Here is an 18,498-nt window from a genome sequence, read left to right as displayed (position 1 = left end):
CAGAGGAACAGCAGCAGCAGCACCAGCACCCGTGCTTTAAGCAGCCAGGTGAACTGGAAATGGGAAGGAATGCAATGGAGATCTAGAATCCAGCAAGATGTTCTTTTGGATTTGCTGCAGGAGGAGGAGGGAAGAGAGCAGCAGAACTGTGACTCCAGCTTCAGCCTGAATTGTCAGCAGTATGATAATTCCTTTCATCCTTGTTGAGCATGTAGTGCAGGGGTAGGCAACCTAAGGCCCAGGGGCCGGATGCGGCCCAATCGTCTTCTCAAAAACACAGGAATCAGCGTGTTTTTACATGAGTAGAATGTGTCCTTTTATTTAAAAGGCATCTCTGGGTTATTTGTGGTGCATAGGAATTTGTTTATTTTTTCCCCTTCAAAATATAGTCCGGCCCACCACATGGTCTGAAGGACGGTGGACTGGCCCACGGCTGAAAAAGTTTGCCGACCCCTGATGTAGTGAGTGTGTAGGCTGAGCTTGTATACATTGCAGGATCATCAGCCTCATATAACCAACATCCATATGTCTAATTAATGAATGAAGAGGTTAATGCCATAGAGTAAGCTGTCCTGCCAAGCTTAGTTATGTCACTTCCTCTTACCTTGGGAGGAATTAGGTAATCTACTGTTCACCACCAACAGCCTGTCTACATCTACCTGTGAGAATCTCAGCATGTGAGGAGGTTTAAGCTGGTTGCTCCAGTTAAGTCGCATGGCTCTCACCAATCCATCCAACAATCTAGGAACTCTCACCACTTTGTAAATAAGCTAAGTTCCACTGCATGTGCAACTTTTCATGTCATTTGGGAGGACAGGAATTTAAGTACAGGTAAGTGTTATGAAGTTTGTTGATGAAACCCTGCAATTTAGGACTTCAAACTATATTCCTTTCATCTCACTAATCTGCAGAATTGTAACGTGAACGAATAGTGCTTTTCAGGAGGGTCTAAAAGGAAGGAGTGAGTGAGAGATCTCCCTTCAAGATAAAGGAGAAATGAAAGTTAAGATTTGAAAACTGGGCAGCTGGTCTTTTTGATCTAGTCACATTCTTTCCAACAGACAAGTGCTTCAGATCAACTGCTTCTGAAGAGTCAGTCAGATGTTAGTGCAGAAAAAGGTCTCCCAGAAACTTATCTAAGTTCCCCTGCTACTCTGTTCCTCCCTCTGCATTCAGAAACCCAAATTTTTCAAACACTTTCCTCTGCCTTTCTTCTAGGTCTATGCTTAGGTCAGATTTAGTCTTGAGTCTATGCACATTTATCTGGAATAAGTCCCATTAAAGTAAATGATGCTCACTTCTGAGTAGACATGTATATGATTGTATCACCAGTCCAGAATTCCACTGAAAGTTTCTAGAAACGTTTTAATGAACTTAGCAGGTCCCATTACAGTCTGCCATCTCTTTCACTGCCACACCACAAAATTTTCCAGCATATCTCAGCAGCGTAAGATCCCCTAACCCAAACTGGATTTCTGAATACATTCCTCATGGTCAGGATAACATTCTAAATGGTGGACAAAAATGCCTCCAGACCAACCTTGCAATGTTGCACTGCAATATTTCTTTACAATGCACTTGTACTAGTCTCGGTAAATGAAAGAAATACCATTCACTGTCTTTCCAAACTGATCCTCTGCAGGGGAGCTAGGCGGCATGCACAACTTATGTTCTTTATGGGTAATGTTCAGTGAAGCTCAGATTCCTCAACAAAAGGTCAACAGATTAGCTAGGACTTAACTACTAAGGCATATGAAACATGCACATTTCAAATCAGCAGAAAGCAGAAGCCATGGGAATGGAATGGCTGATTATTGACTGTTATCAATTCCACTTCTGTTCTGAAATTAAGTCTTGGAGATGCGCTTTAATAATATATCCAGCAAATTGTTAATCTATATATTATAAATGGTATCTTTACCTGGGCAGTCCATGGCAGCTGTCAATTCGAAGAAGATTCAGTACTGTTTGCTCACAGAGCTTCCACAGAGCCAAGAAACTTCAGCAAAAATAGTACCGCCATGTGTGTATTCTGAACAGGTTTTGCAACATATATTGATCCTTATCTCTGGACTCAATCACCAATCCTGGGATCGTTTGTCTCATAGAAACCTGACTGTGAATATCCATCTCTTAGCACAGTAACCCTGACATGGCAGAGTTAGCTTCCTATACCCAACAGTAAACCAGATGGGCATCTTGTCAAAGCTGTGAAAAATACCAGGCCTCCAAAAGACTTGTGGGTAAGCTTAACAGCACTATAAGTTGGTTAAACACCTTTCATTTCCCTTATATAGTTTAATTCTTAGGAGCAAGTCATCAGGACCTTCATGGAAACCTATCTGATTTTCTTACGTGCTCTGTGCCAGGATGCTGCCTTTGGAGCCAACCTGGAAATTTGAACTGGCACAGAAAGCAGAATTAAGAATGTTTGTGGGGTCAAAGAGTCAGAACATATTACAGCAATCCTGCACCAGTTATGTTGGCTGAATGCCTTGCATTCTCCCCTCAGTGCAAGGATTTACGCTTGTACAACAGGACTTGCCCCCCTATCCTCCCCAGGATCGTAAAACTGGTTTAATTCATGCAAAAAACAAACAAACAAACAAAAACCAACAACAACCCAACAACTTCTCATTAACTTTGCAACATACTGATAGAGTTAAATGTTGCCATTGCACATATTAAGTACAGTATTTTGCAAAGGACTCAAGCACAACAGACTATGGATCTTCACATCTCTGAACCTTTCCCTTTCTTTGCCTAGGAACTCTTTTCAGAACTGTTTAAAGTGGCAGCTTTCCCCCCTCCAGAGTTAGCCTGGAAATTAAACATGCCTTGGACTTTTCACTGCACATACATTTTTTAACTTAATGGCTGGGAGTGCAGCACGATCCATTTCCAAAACCAATGGGCTTGCTTAGTCATCCTTTCCGCCATTCATCAATTCTTCTACAGGAAGAGTGACTCAGAAACTATGAGATGAATCCAACAAAACATATTTTCGCCTTTGCTTTGGGCTTTCCTCCCCCATACAATCAAAACTGATTTGAAATGTTGATCATTTCAGCCATAAAGAAATGACACCTAAAAAGACAGTGAAGTTTACTAACAATATTATTCTTGCAGTAATGCAGCCACTACTGATAGCGATGTAAGTCGCTAGGTTATTAATAGGCTGTAAAAACATCTATCAATTACTAGGCTAAATAGGCAATTCATTGCCGATTCTGTTTTTCTAACTCCAAGTCACAAATTTCATCCAGTGGGATAAAAAGTTCTCTCTCTGCCTTAAATGTTCATTTTGTATTGTTCTAACACTCATATTCAGCTGTTTTTTGTACTGCACCCTCCCCATATCTGCTCTGGAGCATTGGGGGAACGCCAGCCCAGATTTAGGAGGCACGTGGAGAGCAAAGGAGGGAAAGTTCTGTTGGGCAAACAGAGAACATTAGTTGGATACAACCCAATGATAATAATTTTCATGGGCAGCCCACTGGCCCAATAAAAATTAATCTCACTTCATGTCTTCTCAGTTGCTGAATTTAACGTAGGACGTGGATGCTGTTACACCTGTGGCCGATCACATTGTGTTGCAGGCTGTGTTAAAATGCCTACATTGGAATTATTAGGAACCAGAATACAGTATAATGCAAAATGTAGGCCTCCTGTAGGCTACTGAAAGATTGCTGTTCAGTGCATTGCCAACCATGTTAAAGTACTTCTATTATCTTTCCTTACACAAAATGCATATAAGGCTGAAAGGTACTAGGAACAAACTGAGTCCAAAGATTTCCCGGCATTCATACCTCAAACAATCATTTAATGCATAACCAGCCTTCAGTGTCCACCACTTCTCATAGCCTTCTTTGGATCTCCGTTTGTTGTTGAGATACAACTCCCATCATCCCTGGCTGATGGTCATCTGGAAGACCACAGGGAAACTAATTACTGATTGATAATAGAGCTTCTGAGGCTGAGCCTCCCAAGCAGTTCTCAGTGCCAGGCAGACTCATCCTGGGAACAAGTAACAGAATAGGAACAGTCTGCAAAGTGCCTTTTGTTTACTAATTAATCAGTCCAACCAGTCTTTGTATGTTTGGGCTGTAAATGCTTCCACATCAGAGAGTATGTCTTCCAAATAAGCTAGAATTGCCCCATAAATTGTATTTTTTTTAAGAAGTCCACCTATTAGGATGTGTTCTTTGGACCACTGTTCTTTAGCGTCCCATTTACATCACTACCAATAACCTACAAATCCACGAGCAAGTATTTTGCACTACAAACCTTTGTCGTGTAAGCTGTCACCGCAAAACTGACACTCTTACTCATCCAAAGAATGAAGAACAAAACAAATACCAAGTGGTTTTTGGTGGTTTGCGCTAATGGAGTAATGCAATGCAGTATTACCAGAACACAGCGTGAGGGAGTATGCAGCTGTCAGCAGTTATGAAAACTCTTCCCCCAGACGTTACATGCAATCTTTCGGAAAAGAACGGCAGCATCTTCAAGAGCCTAAATAAAAACATAAATCTAGCTATGCCTATTTCAAAGATCCTGACATGCACAGGAAGGCATGCCCATCAACTCCAAATATCCAAATTCATTAATCCCAATTAGATTTAGGACCAGTCCAACACCACTGATTGAATGATTTAACATCAAACAGCAAGTATAAAAAGCAGTCTGCACCAGAAAGAAGTTAAAGATGTGTGCAATTTTGTAAACTATTCTGTTGGTAATTCCTGACTTGGACCATGCCAGCCGTATTGATGCTACTAAGAGACATCTGGAATAACAAATCAGCACAGACAGTGACACTTCTCAGTATGTCTTAGAATCATAGAGCTGGGAGGGACTCCAGGGATCATCTAGTCCAGCCCACTGCAATGCAGGAATATGCCCCCATACAGGGATTATTACCTTGGTGTCATCATCACCACGCTTTAACCAACTGATCTAACCGGCAATGCTTGTGGCTGCTGAGTGTTGCCAGCAGGCCAGGAGCATCCAGGTAATAACAACAACAACAACAACAACAAATAATAAATAATTTATACCCCACCCATCTGGCTGGGTTTTCCCAGCCACTCTGGGCAGCTTCCAATAAAATATTAAAATACGATAGTCCTTCAGATATTAAAAGCTTCCCTAAACAGGGCTGCCTTCAGATGTCTCCTAAAAGTCTAGTACCGTATTTTTCGCTCCATTGGACGCACCGGACCACAGGACGCACCAGATCATAGGAGGGGGAGAACAGAGAAAAAGATTTTTTTTCTTGTTCTCCCCCTCCAAAACAAGGTGCGTTCAAGGTACATTCACCAGAGCTTGTGGGGCTGGCGGTGGGGAGAAGCGCTGCTTTCCCCCACCGCCAGCCTCAAAGATCCCTGAAGCCTTTGGAGCGCAGCGCCCCGCTGCCCTGCAGAGGTTTGCGCGCAGCCCTCCCCAAGCTAGAGCAGCGAGACGGAGCCCTCCATCTCGCTGTTCTGGCTTGGGAACAGCCTTGCTAGCTTCTGCAGGACAGCGGGGTGAAGGCACCCCGCTGTCCTGCAGAGGTTTGCGCGCAGCCCTCCCCAAGCTAGAGCAGCGAGACGGAGCCCTCCGTCTCGCTGTTCTGGCTTGGGAACAGCCTTGCTAGCTTCTGCAGGACAGCGGGGTGAAGGCACCCCGCTGCCTTGCAGAGGTTTGCGCGGAGCCCTCCCCAAGCTAGAGCAGACGGCTGCGCGCAAACCTCTGCAGGGCAGCGGGGTGCCTTCACCCCGCTGTCCTGCAGAAGCTAGCAAGGCTGTTCCCAAGCCAGAACAGCGAGACGGAGGGCTCCGTCTCGCTGCTCTAGCTTGGGGAGGGCTGCGCGCAAACCTCTGCAAGGCAGCGGGGTGCCTTCACCCCGCTGTCCTGCAGAAGCTAGCAAGGCTGTTCCCAAGCCAGAACAGCGAGACGGAGGGCTCCGTCTCGCTGCTCTAGCTTGGGGAGGGCTGCGCGCAAACCTCTGCAGGACAGCGGGGTGCCTTCACCCCGCTGTCCTGCAGAAGCTAGCAAGGCTGTTCTCAAGCCAGAACAGCGAGATGGAGGGCTCCGTCTCGCTGCTCTAGCTTGGGGAGGGCTGCGCGCAAACCTCTGCAAGGCAGCGGGGTGCCTTCACCCCGCTGTCCTGCAGAAGCTAGCAAGGCTGTTCCCAAGCCAGAACAGCGAGACGGAGGGCTCCGTCTCGCTGCTCTAGCTTGGGGACGGCTGCGCGCAAACCTCTGCAGGGCAGCGGGGTGCCTTCACCCCGCTGTCCTGCAGAAGCTAGCAAGGCTGTTCCCAAGCCAGAACAGCGAGACGGAGCGCTCCGCAGTGCTCCGTCTTCCTGTTCTGGCTTTGGGCTTAGCGGCGCAGCCTTCATTCGCTCTATAGGACGCACACACATTTCCCCTTAGTTTTTGGAGGGGGAAATGTGCGTCCTATAGAACGAAAAATACGGTAGTTGTTTTTTCCTTTGACATCGGGTGGGAAGGTATTCCACAGGGCGGGTGCCACTACCGAGAAGGCCCTCTGCCTGGTTCCCTGTAACTTGGCTTCTCGCAGTGAGGGAACCGCCAGAAGGCCCTCAGTGCTGGACCTCAGTGTCCATGATGGGGGTGGAGACGCTCCTTCAGGTATACTGGACCGAGGCCTTACACTTTCCCCAGGTCTCAGAGGGCTAAACGGGCCAGGGGGTCCTGCCAGGGACCGGCTGCTTTTTTTTTTCTAACAAGACTCCCATCCTGTGCCCTCAGATAAGCTCTGTCCAGGCCTGGTAGACAGTTAGAATATCAGGTATCCTTCTCCCTGCCCCTGCCACATTTTCTGTCTGGACATTCCCTTATTGAGAAATGTCACTATAGTGCTTAGTTATACCATCAATATCTGTATTCTGTAGGATTATGACCAGATGGAATGGCATAGCCCGTGGGTACATGAGACTATTGCAGTCTTAAAATGAAGCAGGCGATAGGCTGGTCAGTGCCTGATAAACAGTTGTCTGGGATCCCCATTTAAGCTACTATGATAATTAAAAGAAAAATGTCTGCTTCCATTGATTTCCCCCTCACTTTCTACTTCAAACACAAATGCCCTACCAATTTTTGTACTACATCTCCCATAATCCTTCACTGTCAATTACCTTTCCTGAGCTCCAGAGGTCAGTGAAGCTGAATTTTATAGCATTTTATAGTGTTTAAAGGCTGACCTCTAGTGTTTGGTATAAGGCTTGGCCATTCCTCTCTCATTACTATGACATTTCTTATCCATCCCCTCTCATAATGGAAATAATAAAATGGATCTCCTAAAATGTAATCCAAACATATGAGTAAGTGTTAAAAACAATGGGCTTGTAGCTGTTCTTAAATCAAATTCCCATGCTACTCCTCTAAATTCAAACAACACTGATGAGTTTAAAATTTCAGTCAGTAAACAGTGACTGTATATTGAGAGAAACATAAGGAGTGCTAAACTTAGCACAGACGAACTTTAGAGATGGCAAAAGCATTTGTAAGATTTAAAAAATTCTAAATTATATGGAATGCATTTAACAGGTTGTGAATCCCCTACCTTCAAACCCTTTCAGTATTTTGCTTATTAGTTTTAAAAGGCCAGGTTTGCACATACACCAACACAGAAGCAGAAAACAATATTTCAGTTACAACATAATAACCTGACCAGGGTGGATAATTTTTTTTATTTAAATTGGATCCCCCCCCCCCTTTAAATCGGATTTTTTAAAAAAATTAAATTGGATTTTTAAAATAAAATGCTTTTGGAAGGAAAATCTTTCTAAAGATAGTTTTCTATTTAAGTTACATTATAGTCCAAAGGCTATTCATCAGGAAATAAAGATTTGTTTTAAAATTTTTAGGTGTGCTAAAATTCAGTCTAAGGTGTTTTTTTTTAAAAAAAATCGTTTAACCACATCAGTTAACAAACATGGATACATATGCTATAATGTTATTGTTTCAGTTAAATAAATTGTTTAAATTGTTGTTAAGGAAATGATTATTTTTCTCCTTCCAATAAAGTACAGCAGAAAACTTTTCCAAATATAAACAGTTAACTTATTAAACATCACAGTAATTTCATAATTCTCTGTCAATGTATTTCTAATAGTATAACCAAATCAGCAATTTTTTATATAACTGTAAAAACTACTCTGAAAATTTATTATTCCAAAAATGAAACCTTCATCTGATTGTAAATATTAAGATTATACCAGAAAGAATGAGTTTTTCCGGGGGGGGTGGGGGAGATTTAAATCAAGTCTTACTGACTAGTGATTTAAACTGTGATTTAAATCAAATCCACCCTGAATCTGACACAACAGTATAAAAGAAAAAACGAACAATTATGCTTTACTTGTATACAAAACCATTGCTGTGTGCTGCTAGCAGCTGGCCCAATGGAAACACAGGGTAACATCTATTTTATTTAATTTATTTCCTATATTTATCATCCACTCTTCTTCCTTCCTGGAGCCCAAGGCATGGCATACAGATGTCTCCTGTCTAAACAGCAGCAAGAATACTCATCGGGAAGTACTGGAAGACACAAGAATTGCCTACCCGAGAAGAATGGCAGATGAAAGTGATGGACTATATGGAACTGGCTGAGATGACCGGCAGAATTCGAGACCAGGGAGAAGGGTCGATGGAAGAAGATTGGAAAAAATTCAAAATATATCTTCAAAAATACTGCAATATAAAAGACTGTTAGAAAGAGGTTGGAAAAAGAATATTAGGTCGTTTTGGTAGATATGATATAAAGGATTAAGCAAAAATGAGATGATGAAATTGATGAAACAGGGGAGGTTTAATTACATTATTTTAATTTTAAAATACGTAAATGAAAATAAGGTTAGAAGGATTTGCGGGAAATACGATCTGAACTAGAATACAAAATTGGGAGGTGAGAGGAGGTCATGGAAATAAGTAAAGGGAAAAAGGCTATGTAAAGGTTTAATCTGGTTTTGTTTTATTTTAACTTAATGTATTTTTATATTTTTTGTCAAGTCTTCTTTTTTATTCTATTTTATTATTTTGTATGGTTTTTCTTTTTCTTTTTTGTAACTTTAAATTTGGAATAAATATCATTTAAAAAAAAACAAAAACAGATGTCTCCTGTCTAGTCACTAACCACACCTAGATCTGTTCATCTTCTGCAAGGTAGTAATTTGCCTCATGCATCTTCAGATCATACCTGGGATCTAGGAGCAGAACACAATGGCTCAACATCTAAAGACTGTCTTGTCTCACACCATCTGCCATGAGGTGTATTGAAACTGGAAAAATCATAACTTGTGAAAGATAGTGATGCTCATAAACTGAAGCAGTTGAGCTATACTAAAGTGATAGTTAAAACACCTTCAAAAAACGTACCGTTTCAGCCTACATAGCGATGCTGCATAGTACCACACAGTGCGGAGTAAAATTTATGACTGCCCTGTAATGATCCTTTCATAGGAGCCCAGGAGATCTATGGAGCATAAAACTTGTAACTTGTGTGCTTAGCTTTGTTCTAGCAAACTCCATTTTGAGAAGCCATGTGGCTAATTTCCCTAAACCAGTAAGCATATTACTGGTAAAAAATAAAACCAGTAAGCATATTACTTATTTAAATAATTATGAAATTATGAGTACCCCTTTCCTCTTCCCCGAAAACAACTGACTCCACAGGGTTGAATGAAAATGAAATGAAACCCAAGAGATGGCAAGAAATGAATCTAAATAAATAATAATGTAATGAGATGATGGATACCTAACTTATGGAATCTGGAAAAAGCAACACAGCCAGTATGTTTGGCTAGGGGGGAGAAGGAATTCCTCTCCTTAATCCAGCAGAGGTCAGATGAATCTCTGATGGTTCCAACAGCCAAGACATGCAGTAGAAAGCAGACAGGATAACCTAACCACACATTCAGACTGACAAAGAGAAGATAGCAGAGAATGAAAGGGATGTTGACATTCCTATACACAGAATTTTCCTACATGTTTGTTTGTCTTCCCCCATCCTGCTGTCCCTGTCCTGACCGCAAGAGCCAAGGCTTTCCAAACAGATGAATAAGGAACGAATTCCACAATAACCATTCTCCTCTTCCCCACCCTTGAGAGGCACTGGTAAAACCTGAAAAATAACAAGCCCGGGTGCACAGGTGAAACTTTTCCAGTAGCGGAGGCAGATTAGCTTATACAAATGGCTTATTAAAAAGCAGAGACATCAACTTGCCAACAAAGGTCCATATACTTAAAGCTATGGCTTTCCCAGTAGTGATGTATGGAAGTGAGAGCTGGACCATAAAGAAGGCTGATCACCAAAGAATTGATGCTTTTGAATTATGGTGCTGGAGGAGACTCTTGAGAGCCCCATGGACTGCAAGAAGATCAAACCTCTCCATTCTGAAGGAAATCAGCCCTGAGTGCTCACTAGAAGGACAGATCCTGAAGCTGAGGCTCCAATACTTTGGTCACCTCATGAGAAGAGAAGACTCCCTGGAAAAGACCCTGATGTTGGGGAAGATTGAGGGCACAAGAAGAAGGGGACGACAGAGGACGAGATGGTTGGACAGTGTTCTTGAAGCTACGAACGTGAGTTTGACCAAACTGCGGGAGGCAGTGGAAGACAGGAGTGCCTGGCATGCTCTGGTCCATGGGGTCACGAAGAGTCGGACAGAACTAAATGACTAAACAACAACAATGGCTTATACTCGGTTATACTGAGGAAAACTGCTGCTTTTATCGTTACGCATTCACATCCAAATAGCACCTAAGAGGCAATCTCAGGCCCTGCACACAAGATTTACAGATATGGTGCTAAAGATTCAGCCTTCAGGCATTTTTGAATCTGCAGCCAAAAACCCATGACCAACACAAAGACATAGTATTTTGAAAGCACCAAGATTTCACTTTCTGGAATTTACTTTCCGACACGACTTGTTTATGGTGTTGCTTGGTGAAAGACAAAGGGAGAGGACTGCATTTGACAAAAGAGAAGTTTGGGTTAACTGGCAGCAGAAAACATGGACATGGCAAAACTGGAGTTTTATAACAGTCAAGAAAGGATTTGGGAGTCATGAGGAAGAATTTGAAAAAACTGAGGAAGGTGAGATGGGGGGGGCAGGTATTGTAGCAGGAGTTTGGAGCAGCACTAAAATATGCTGTAAATCTCTCATTTTTAGGATTATCACAGTAATATTATGACACAAATGCAGCAGAGCTTGATTTCACCTTGAAAGCTTCTGCAATCAAGCCAAACTGAAAGGCCTTAGCTTAGACCGATGTGTTATTTATAAACATCTTTTTAGCCTTCAGCATGAAACATAACAGAGATGGTGCTTTATTTATGGGAAGCAGAACGCATTCAGAACCTCTTAATGCAAAAAAAAAAAAAAAATGTCCGGAAGAAAATAATCACATAATTCAAAAAGCTAGTAACATAGGAAGCTGCCTTGCATCAAGCTCTACCAACTGTCCATCTAGCACAGTGTCGTTCATCTACACTGACTTGCAGTGGTTGTCCAGGATTTCAGACTCTCCTAGCCCTAACTGAAGATGCTGGAGATTGAAACTGGCTGTTTTATACCACAGGGTGCCTTAAACGTTCACCAAATAAATAGACACTGAGAGCCAGTGTGGTGTAGTGGTTAAGAGCGATGGACTCGTAATCTGGTGAACCAGGTTTGATTCCCTGATCTTCCACATGCAGCTGCTGGGTGACCTTGGACCAGTCACACTTCTCTGAAGTCTCTCAGCCTCACTCACCTCACAGAGTGTTTGTTGTTGGGGAGGAAGGGAAAGGAGAATGTTAGCCGCTTTGAGACTCCTTAGGGTAGTGATAAAGTGGGATATCAAATCGAAACTCCTCTTCTTCTTCTTAAATTGCATTACAAAAGACAGCAAGAGAACATAAGAGGCTGGTTTGCAGCTAAGCTCATTTCCAGAAAGTTTTGAACATGAATGTATTGATTATGATAACTTATAAACAATCAGGTTTTTCCTTATTGCCCTGTTGTATAGTGTATACTTAAATACACCAAGTCAACAATCCTATGCACAATCGCCAGAGAATATTATTGTGATATGCATATGGACTCCACTGGTACAGACTTTTAAACAGGCCTTAAAACTCCACTTAGTTCAGATTACGTCTCTGTAAAGGAATTATATGGTGTTTCAGTTAATTATAATGACGTGTTACTGGCCTGTGAATTGTTTTAGGCTGCCAGTTGTTTTTATTGAAATGTGAGACTGTACTTTATGGTTGTTTTAAGTAAGCAGCCTTGTAAGATAGATTTGCTCTAAGAGACAGCCTATAAATTAAAATAATATAAATTCTCCCTGTCCTCAAGATCCAAACACTTCATCAGGTTTCCTATTTCTGGACCAGACAAAGGGGTGGGGGGGGTGATGCATGGAAGTATTTCTTCAGGGGAAAAATATCTAGGAGCTACCTTCTGTATTTTGGGCTAAAACTGATGTCACCTCCATTTTCGGGAGGAGGTGCTTTAAATGTATTGTGTGTATGCAGTCAGAATTCTTGGTCCTCTCCACTTTTTTGAATTCGTGTATCTCTACTTTCATATCCCCAGTTCCTTGTTTTGTTTCATTTGTTTGTTTTCACGGGTACTTTATTACAAGGCACCTGCTATTCAATGTCATTTTATTCTGCACTAGCTCAGGTGTCGGAATCTCAATTCTGCTGCATACATAAATCCAAAGCTGCATGAAGAAACTCGCATAGCAATGTTTTCCACCACAGTCTGACATTTTCTCCATTTTGCCCCCTACCGGCTAACCATTTCCTATTCACCCTGGTCCTTCTTGCTTAATGTAGGTGCCCCGTCTGTTTCGTTGCATTGTTTTCCTGGTCAGCATCTACTGCATTAGCATTAAACCAGGGGTCAGCAACCTTTTTCAGCCGTGGGCTGGTTCACTGTCCCTCAGACCATGTGGTGGGCCGGACTATAGTTTTTTGGGGGGTGCAAATGAATGAATTCCTATGCCCCACAAATAACCCAGAGATGCTTTTTTTAAAAAAGCACACATTCTACTCATGTAAAAACACCAGGCAAGCCCCACAAATAACCCAGAGATGCATTTTAAATAAAATGACACATTCTACTCATGTAAAAACACGCTGATTCCCAGACAGTCTGTGGGCCGGATTGAGAAGGCGACTGGGCCACATCCGGCCCACAGGCCTTAGGTTGCCTACCCCTGCACTAAACAAATGTTGAATAAAAGCAGCTTTGTTATTCTGCAACACAGAATGCAATCTCACTTACAGTCATAAAAGAGAGAAAGGAGGTGCTATTGTCTGGGGGGGGGGAGGAACAAAACCAACTGAAACCATCATGGTTATTTTTGGGAAGTCACATTTTAGATTTATCAGCTTTCCTGTGAAACCAAAGCTTCTCAGGAGCCTCTTTGTCTGGGTTTTCACAACCTTTCTGCTGCAAGACTAACTGCATCCTTAAATTTTTAATAGACTTTAAGAAGGGAAGGCCACCATCCAACACAAACGCAATTGGGCTTCAGCTTGTTGATTTCTAAGGGATCCTGCACTGAACTGTGGTCAGTAAGTTCGCATTCTTACAGCACAAACCCAAACATATCTACTCTGAAGTATGTCCTATTAAATTCAAAGAATTTAGTGGGGTTTACTCCCAGGTAAGTGTGGGAGGTTGTGTGGAACAGCTCCAGGCTGGCAGAACTGGATCCATAAATAGGTTTGTTCTGCCTGCACCCTCAAACACATTTCAGGTTCCTGTGCCAGCAGCAGCAGTTTTGTTGACCGCAAGGATAGCCAGTGTGACAGCTACATTCACACACAACTCAGCAGAGGGCTACCATTGCAGAATCTTAAAACACCGCCAGCTGTGCGGTTTAGGAGTTAGGATTGCTCTTTTAATTTCTAACTACATGTAAACAAAAGAAGACATGAGACTGAATAAAAGGCCAGGATAAAAAAATAGCAGGGTTTTAAAAGGCCAAGATGAATTTAAGCAGAATTTTTGTAAAAATAAAAATAAAAATATGTACCTCATAGCACATTATCAAGGCTAAGAACATACGCGGGTTATTTTGGACTAAGGCAAGAACACATTCATCTCGGTTGCTTATTTTAGTTTCTTGCCTGACACAATGACTGTGCTGTTTTTCCTTTCCTTGCTGGCAATAGTTATAATACTCCAAAGCTTATTCTGCATCATACATTTTGTAATTTCTATTTTATTATCATATCTGCATTACGGAAATTTACGATAAGTTATAAATTTAAGGCTCCTCTGCTTACCATCACTTATCTGAGACCTATTTCTTCAGGATACTATAGATATTGCTTAGCTGGGCAATACAGTTTCCAGACTGGTAAAAACTGACCTCTGATTTTAAAAACTGAAAGTAAGGGAAGTATGTGGAGGAAACTGGCAATAGAACTTCTTGACAGGCCAACCATGACTCCATTTGATGATGACTGTGGTCTAAACCAGAGCCTAGGGCTTGCCGATCAGAAAGTCGGTGGTTTGAATCTCCTCGACAGGATGAGCTCCCGTTGCTCGGTCCCAGCTCCTGCCAACCTAGCAGTTCGAGAACATACCAAAAAGTGCAAGTAGATAAATAGGTACCACTCCAGTGGGAAGGTAAGCAGCATTTCCGTGCGCTGCTCTGGTTCGCCAGAAGCGGCTTAGTCATGCTGGCCACATGACCCGGAAGCTGTATGCCAGCTCCCTCGGCCAATAAAGCGAGATGAGCGCCGCAACCCCAGAGTCGTTTGCAACTGGACTTAACTGTCAAGGGTCCTTTACCTTTATTAATTGCTGAAAAGGATATAGTTATCCTCTTTATAAAATGGATGCAACTAATGTATAATTTTCACTACATGGCACATCTGTGTCTGAATGAAAGCTTCATAGTGCAATCAGGGATTTACATGACGGATATGTTGCTTCATAAATCATCTCGGTGAGAACTGGGCCTGATTGGCCTCCAATCAAGTAGCTAAAAAAACCTAATCATAACTGTTGTTGAAAACCAAAGTGTTATAGTGCTTGCATAGCTAAGAGGGGAGGCCCAAACAGTCATCCAATATTATAAATTAGGGGCTAGACCCTCCAATGCTATTGCACTACACCCAATGGAGGACCTACCTGGTGAGCTCTTCACAAATTTCAGAATAATCTAATAAAAAAAACTTAGATACAGCCATTTTAAGGCAGTTCCTCAAATTCTCCCCTGATGGAATCTACACACCTATGAAGAACGTTCTGAAAATGCTTTTAAATAAAGTTTTTAAAAATACATTGAATTTTCCATAAGGATCACTATCGCCATCTAATGTCCCATTGTATATTGCACTTAAAAACAGTTAAAACGTTTTAGTCTACAGCAGAGTACAGGGGAATCTCTGTAGGAACCATGGATTGATTAGTTGCATTTTTCCTTGAGCTACAAAGCACTACATTCAGCATTCCCATCTCTGTATACAAAAGCTTACAAGTACAAATCCATATTTCTTTGCCTATGTTCCATGAAAAATACTCAAGACGACATCATAAAGCATAATACAAAATCAGCACTCACAGAATACACCCATGTTGTTTCTTCAAACACAAATGTGCCCCTGCTCCAATTAAAATACTCATTTACAACAAGCAAAAGAAGCTGAAGCTTACTGCAAATCTCTAGGCCCGTTCCATTTGAATGTGCCTCCCAAAACATTTACAATTCTCTCCTACCTTGCATAGCTTTTGATGGTTGGCCAACAAGATCAGTTTGAAATGTGAACACTCCAAAAGGGGAAGCAGCAAGGCCAGTACAGTTTGCAAAAAGCCACGTATATAAACAGTAGCTATACTAACAGCAAACATTCTTTGCCATTACAACAAATATGAGCAGCCTCAAAACCTCTGCATTCTGTCCTCTCTTTCCACTGGACATGAGAATGGAGCTTAGAAGCTTCAGTTCTTGGTTTGTGGGAAGCCATAATTCTGTCCGAAGCTACAGTTTAGCAACCTACTTCTTACCCACTGATTCGCCCCTACAAATTACCTTCACCAGCAAATATTATTGGTATTATATTAGAATTAAAGAATTTGGGGAATGCAAACATGCTAATTTCTTATTGCCACTTGTGCTAACAACCTGAAATGGCAAAGTAGATTCTCCAGCTTCTCCCTGCGACACAAAGTAGTACCCGACTTGCTAGCAGATGAGGGGGGAAACTTAACACTGATTTCTAATAGCCTTTCCTAGTTAAATTGGTGGAAAACATTATTAAGGCTAGAATTATCGAGCATACAGAAGAACAAGCTTTGCTGAGGTAAAGCCAGTGTGGCTTCTACAAAAGGAATTTTTGCCAAATCCATTTTTTAAAATTGAATCAATAAACATGCAGATGGAAAAAATACAATACATTTGGAATTTCAAAAATAATAATAATCTAAACCTCTCTTCAAATGCTCTTCTGAAAACTTAGTGGTTATGTGGGAAGAAGCCCAATTGCAATAATGGATTGGTAACTGTTCTGACAGCAGCATATAAATTAACCTAGAAAATAAGTAATAAAACAACAAATATTGGCTAAAAAGAGGAAAGCAGAAAGAAAAAAAAATGAAGAGATTTCCCAAAGAAGGAAAAACCAAAGAGTGAATCTGCACTGGAGCAATTTAACAGTCATACATTATTTGAAGTTGGGACAAATTAGGGAAAGACTAAAGTTTGTGAATGACACCAGATCATTCAATATGTTAAAATCCCAAACAAGCTGTCAAAAGCTCTGAAGGGGCCTCTCTACCACCCGGCCAAACAAGCAACAAAACAGCAGGTGAGGTGGAAAATGATTAAATTCACAATTATGACCTTTAGGCTAGAAAAGCGTTCAGGAAGGACAGGCGAAATCCACAGAGCGGAGATGGGGAACCTGAAGTGCTTCTGATGTTGAGGGACTCAAGCTCCCATTAGCCATTTCATTTTCATTAGTCAGCTTAACCCACAATGGTTATATTGCCCCACAGGGCAATGAAGAGTTGTGGTCCAGCAACATAGAGCTATCAGGGGTGGGGAATCTGTGGCCCTATCGACAACTGCAAGGCAGTACACCTTGCAGGTACTTCTGAAGAGGAGAGTTCAGGATCTCACCATCACACCTTCCCGTTCCGCTCATGAGCCTTCAGAGGGAAGCCATAAAAGACCAGCCTTCTGTTCTGACCTAGCAAATACAATGTTTATTTCTTCTTCTTTTTAAGACGGTCTGCTAGTACCTCCTCACAGCTGGGACCCAGGAGATGCCTCTATATAACGTGCATCTTCCATTGATAAAGAGGGCGGAGATGCCTTTGCCCAAATTATTCCCGCCTTCTGCATGTGAGGTTCCCCCCGCCTCAAGTCCTGACGAGGAGCAGGAAGGCATCGCTTCTTCTTCCAACTAAACGTCTTTCTTCCTTTCCCCCTTCTTTGTAAGCGACCCACCATTTATTAGCGGGGCTGAACAATTTTTGCGGCGAGGAGGAAAGACGGGTATGGCGAGCCTGGAAATTAAAACTCCCCTAAAAACGTCCCTTGTCCTCGACCCGCCCTCAAAGCGCCCGGTTGCAAGAAGGGGGGCGGGCGCATCAGACTGAAAAAAAGGGGGTGGGTTTGGAAACTGGGGGGGGGGCAGCAGGCGGACCCTCAACCACAACCCTCCCCCCCAAAACCAAGCATGCCTATGTGAAGAAATATGAGGAAAGGGTGTCGCAGCTGTTGCTGTTTTCCAGTCTGTGGGGAGGAGAGGGAAAGAGCAACGGGAGAGGCAGGAAAAGTTTGCAGCACGACGCCGCCTTTCCCCGTTGCCCCTTCGCCTTTTCCCGCCCAGCCGTGGCGCGCGCCCTTGTTGTATCCCCCCCCCCCGCGCAAAGTTGCAAGTTGGGGGGGGGGTTTGCTTTTTGCAAAAAGCGCGTCGTCGCTCGCTACCTGTGCTCAAGTTGTCGTTGATCTTCAGAGGCACCCTCAGGACGTAGACGAGGAAGAGCATGAGGAAGAACCACAGCGACCACAGATACGTCCACGACCAGACGACGCACGACTTGAGCTGCTCCAGAAAGCCGGCGCCGCCGCCAGCAGCTTCAGCCATCTTTTCGCAGGCAGGGCGCGCGAGGGGGAGAGAGACCGAGCAAACGCGCCCAGCCGCTCCAGCGCCGGCCTTGCTCTCTGCTGCCACGACCTCGCGCGGTGTTATTTCTGGGATGATTCATGTCTCCCGAAGAAGTAACGTGTCTCTCTCTCTCTCTCCGTCCCCCGTCCCGTCCCCCCCGCCGCCGCCGCCCTGCTCCACCTCCTCCGCCCCCTCGCGCACCGTTTCCATGCAGGCGTCTCCAGCCGGGGAAGCCGCCAATTAAAGTTGTAAACAAACACACAGCAGGCACCACAACACGCGACTAAGGTGGGTTGTGGGTTGACTCCTAAGTCGCGGGATGGGGGGGGAGTAGGGGGAAGCCGTGGTGGGTTTTTTTTT

At 43.0% G+C, this 18,498-nt stretch overlaps 1 protein-coding gene across 3 annotated transcripts in view; it reads right to left on the bottom strand.

The window, feature by feature from the left end:
* Positions 1–18,284, bottom strand: part of ST7 (suppression of tumorigenicity 7) — a 94,651-nt gene extending 76,367 nt beyond the window's left edge. For 2 of the 3 annotated variants that reach the window (XM_081023698.1, XM_081023699.1), the window contains exon 1: positions 17,958–18,284. In XM_081023698.1, the coding sequence (XP_080879824.1) occupies positions 17,958–18,117 (160 nt within the window). In that variant the 5' untranslated portion in view covers positions 18,118–18,284. Of the gene's footprint in view, positions 1–17,144; positions 17,486–17,957 lie in introns of those variants that run through there. The other variant, XM_081023700.1, reaches the window with a different exon arrangement.
* Positions 18,285–18,498: the final 214 nt, after the last annotated feature.

Source organism: Podarcis pityusensis, assembly GCF_964106645.2.
Source record: "Podarcis pityusensis genome assembly, chromosome: 10".
Taxonomy (NCBI): Eukaryota; Metazoa; Chordata; class Lepidosauria; order Squamata; family Lacertidae; genus Podarcis; species Podarcis pityusensis.
The sequence above is the reverse complement of the archived record's forward strand: the minus strand, read 5'-3'. Positions and strand labels throughout refer to the sequence as shown.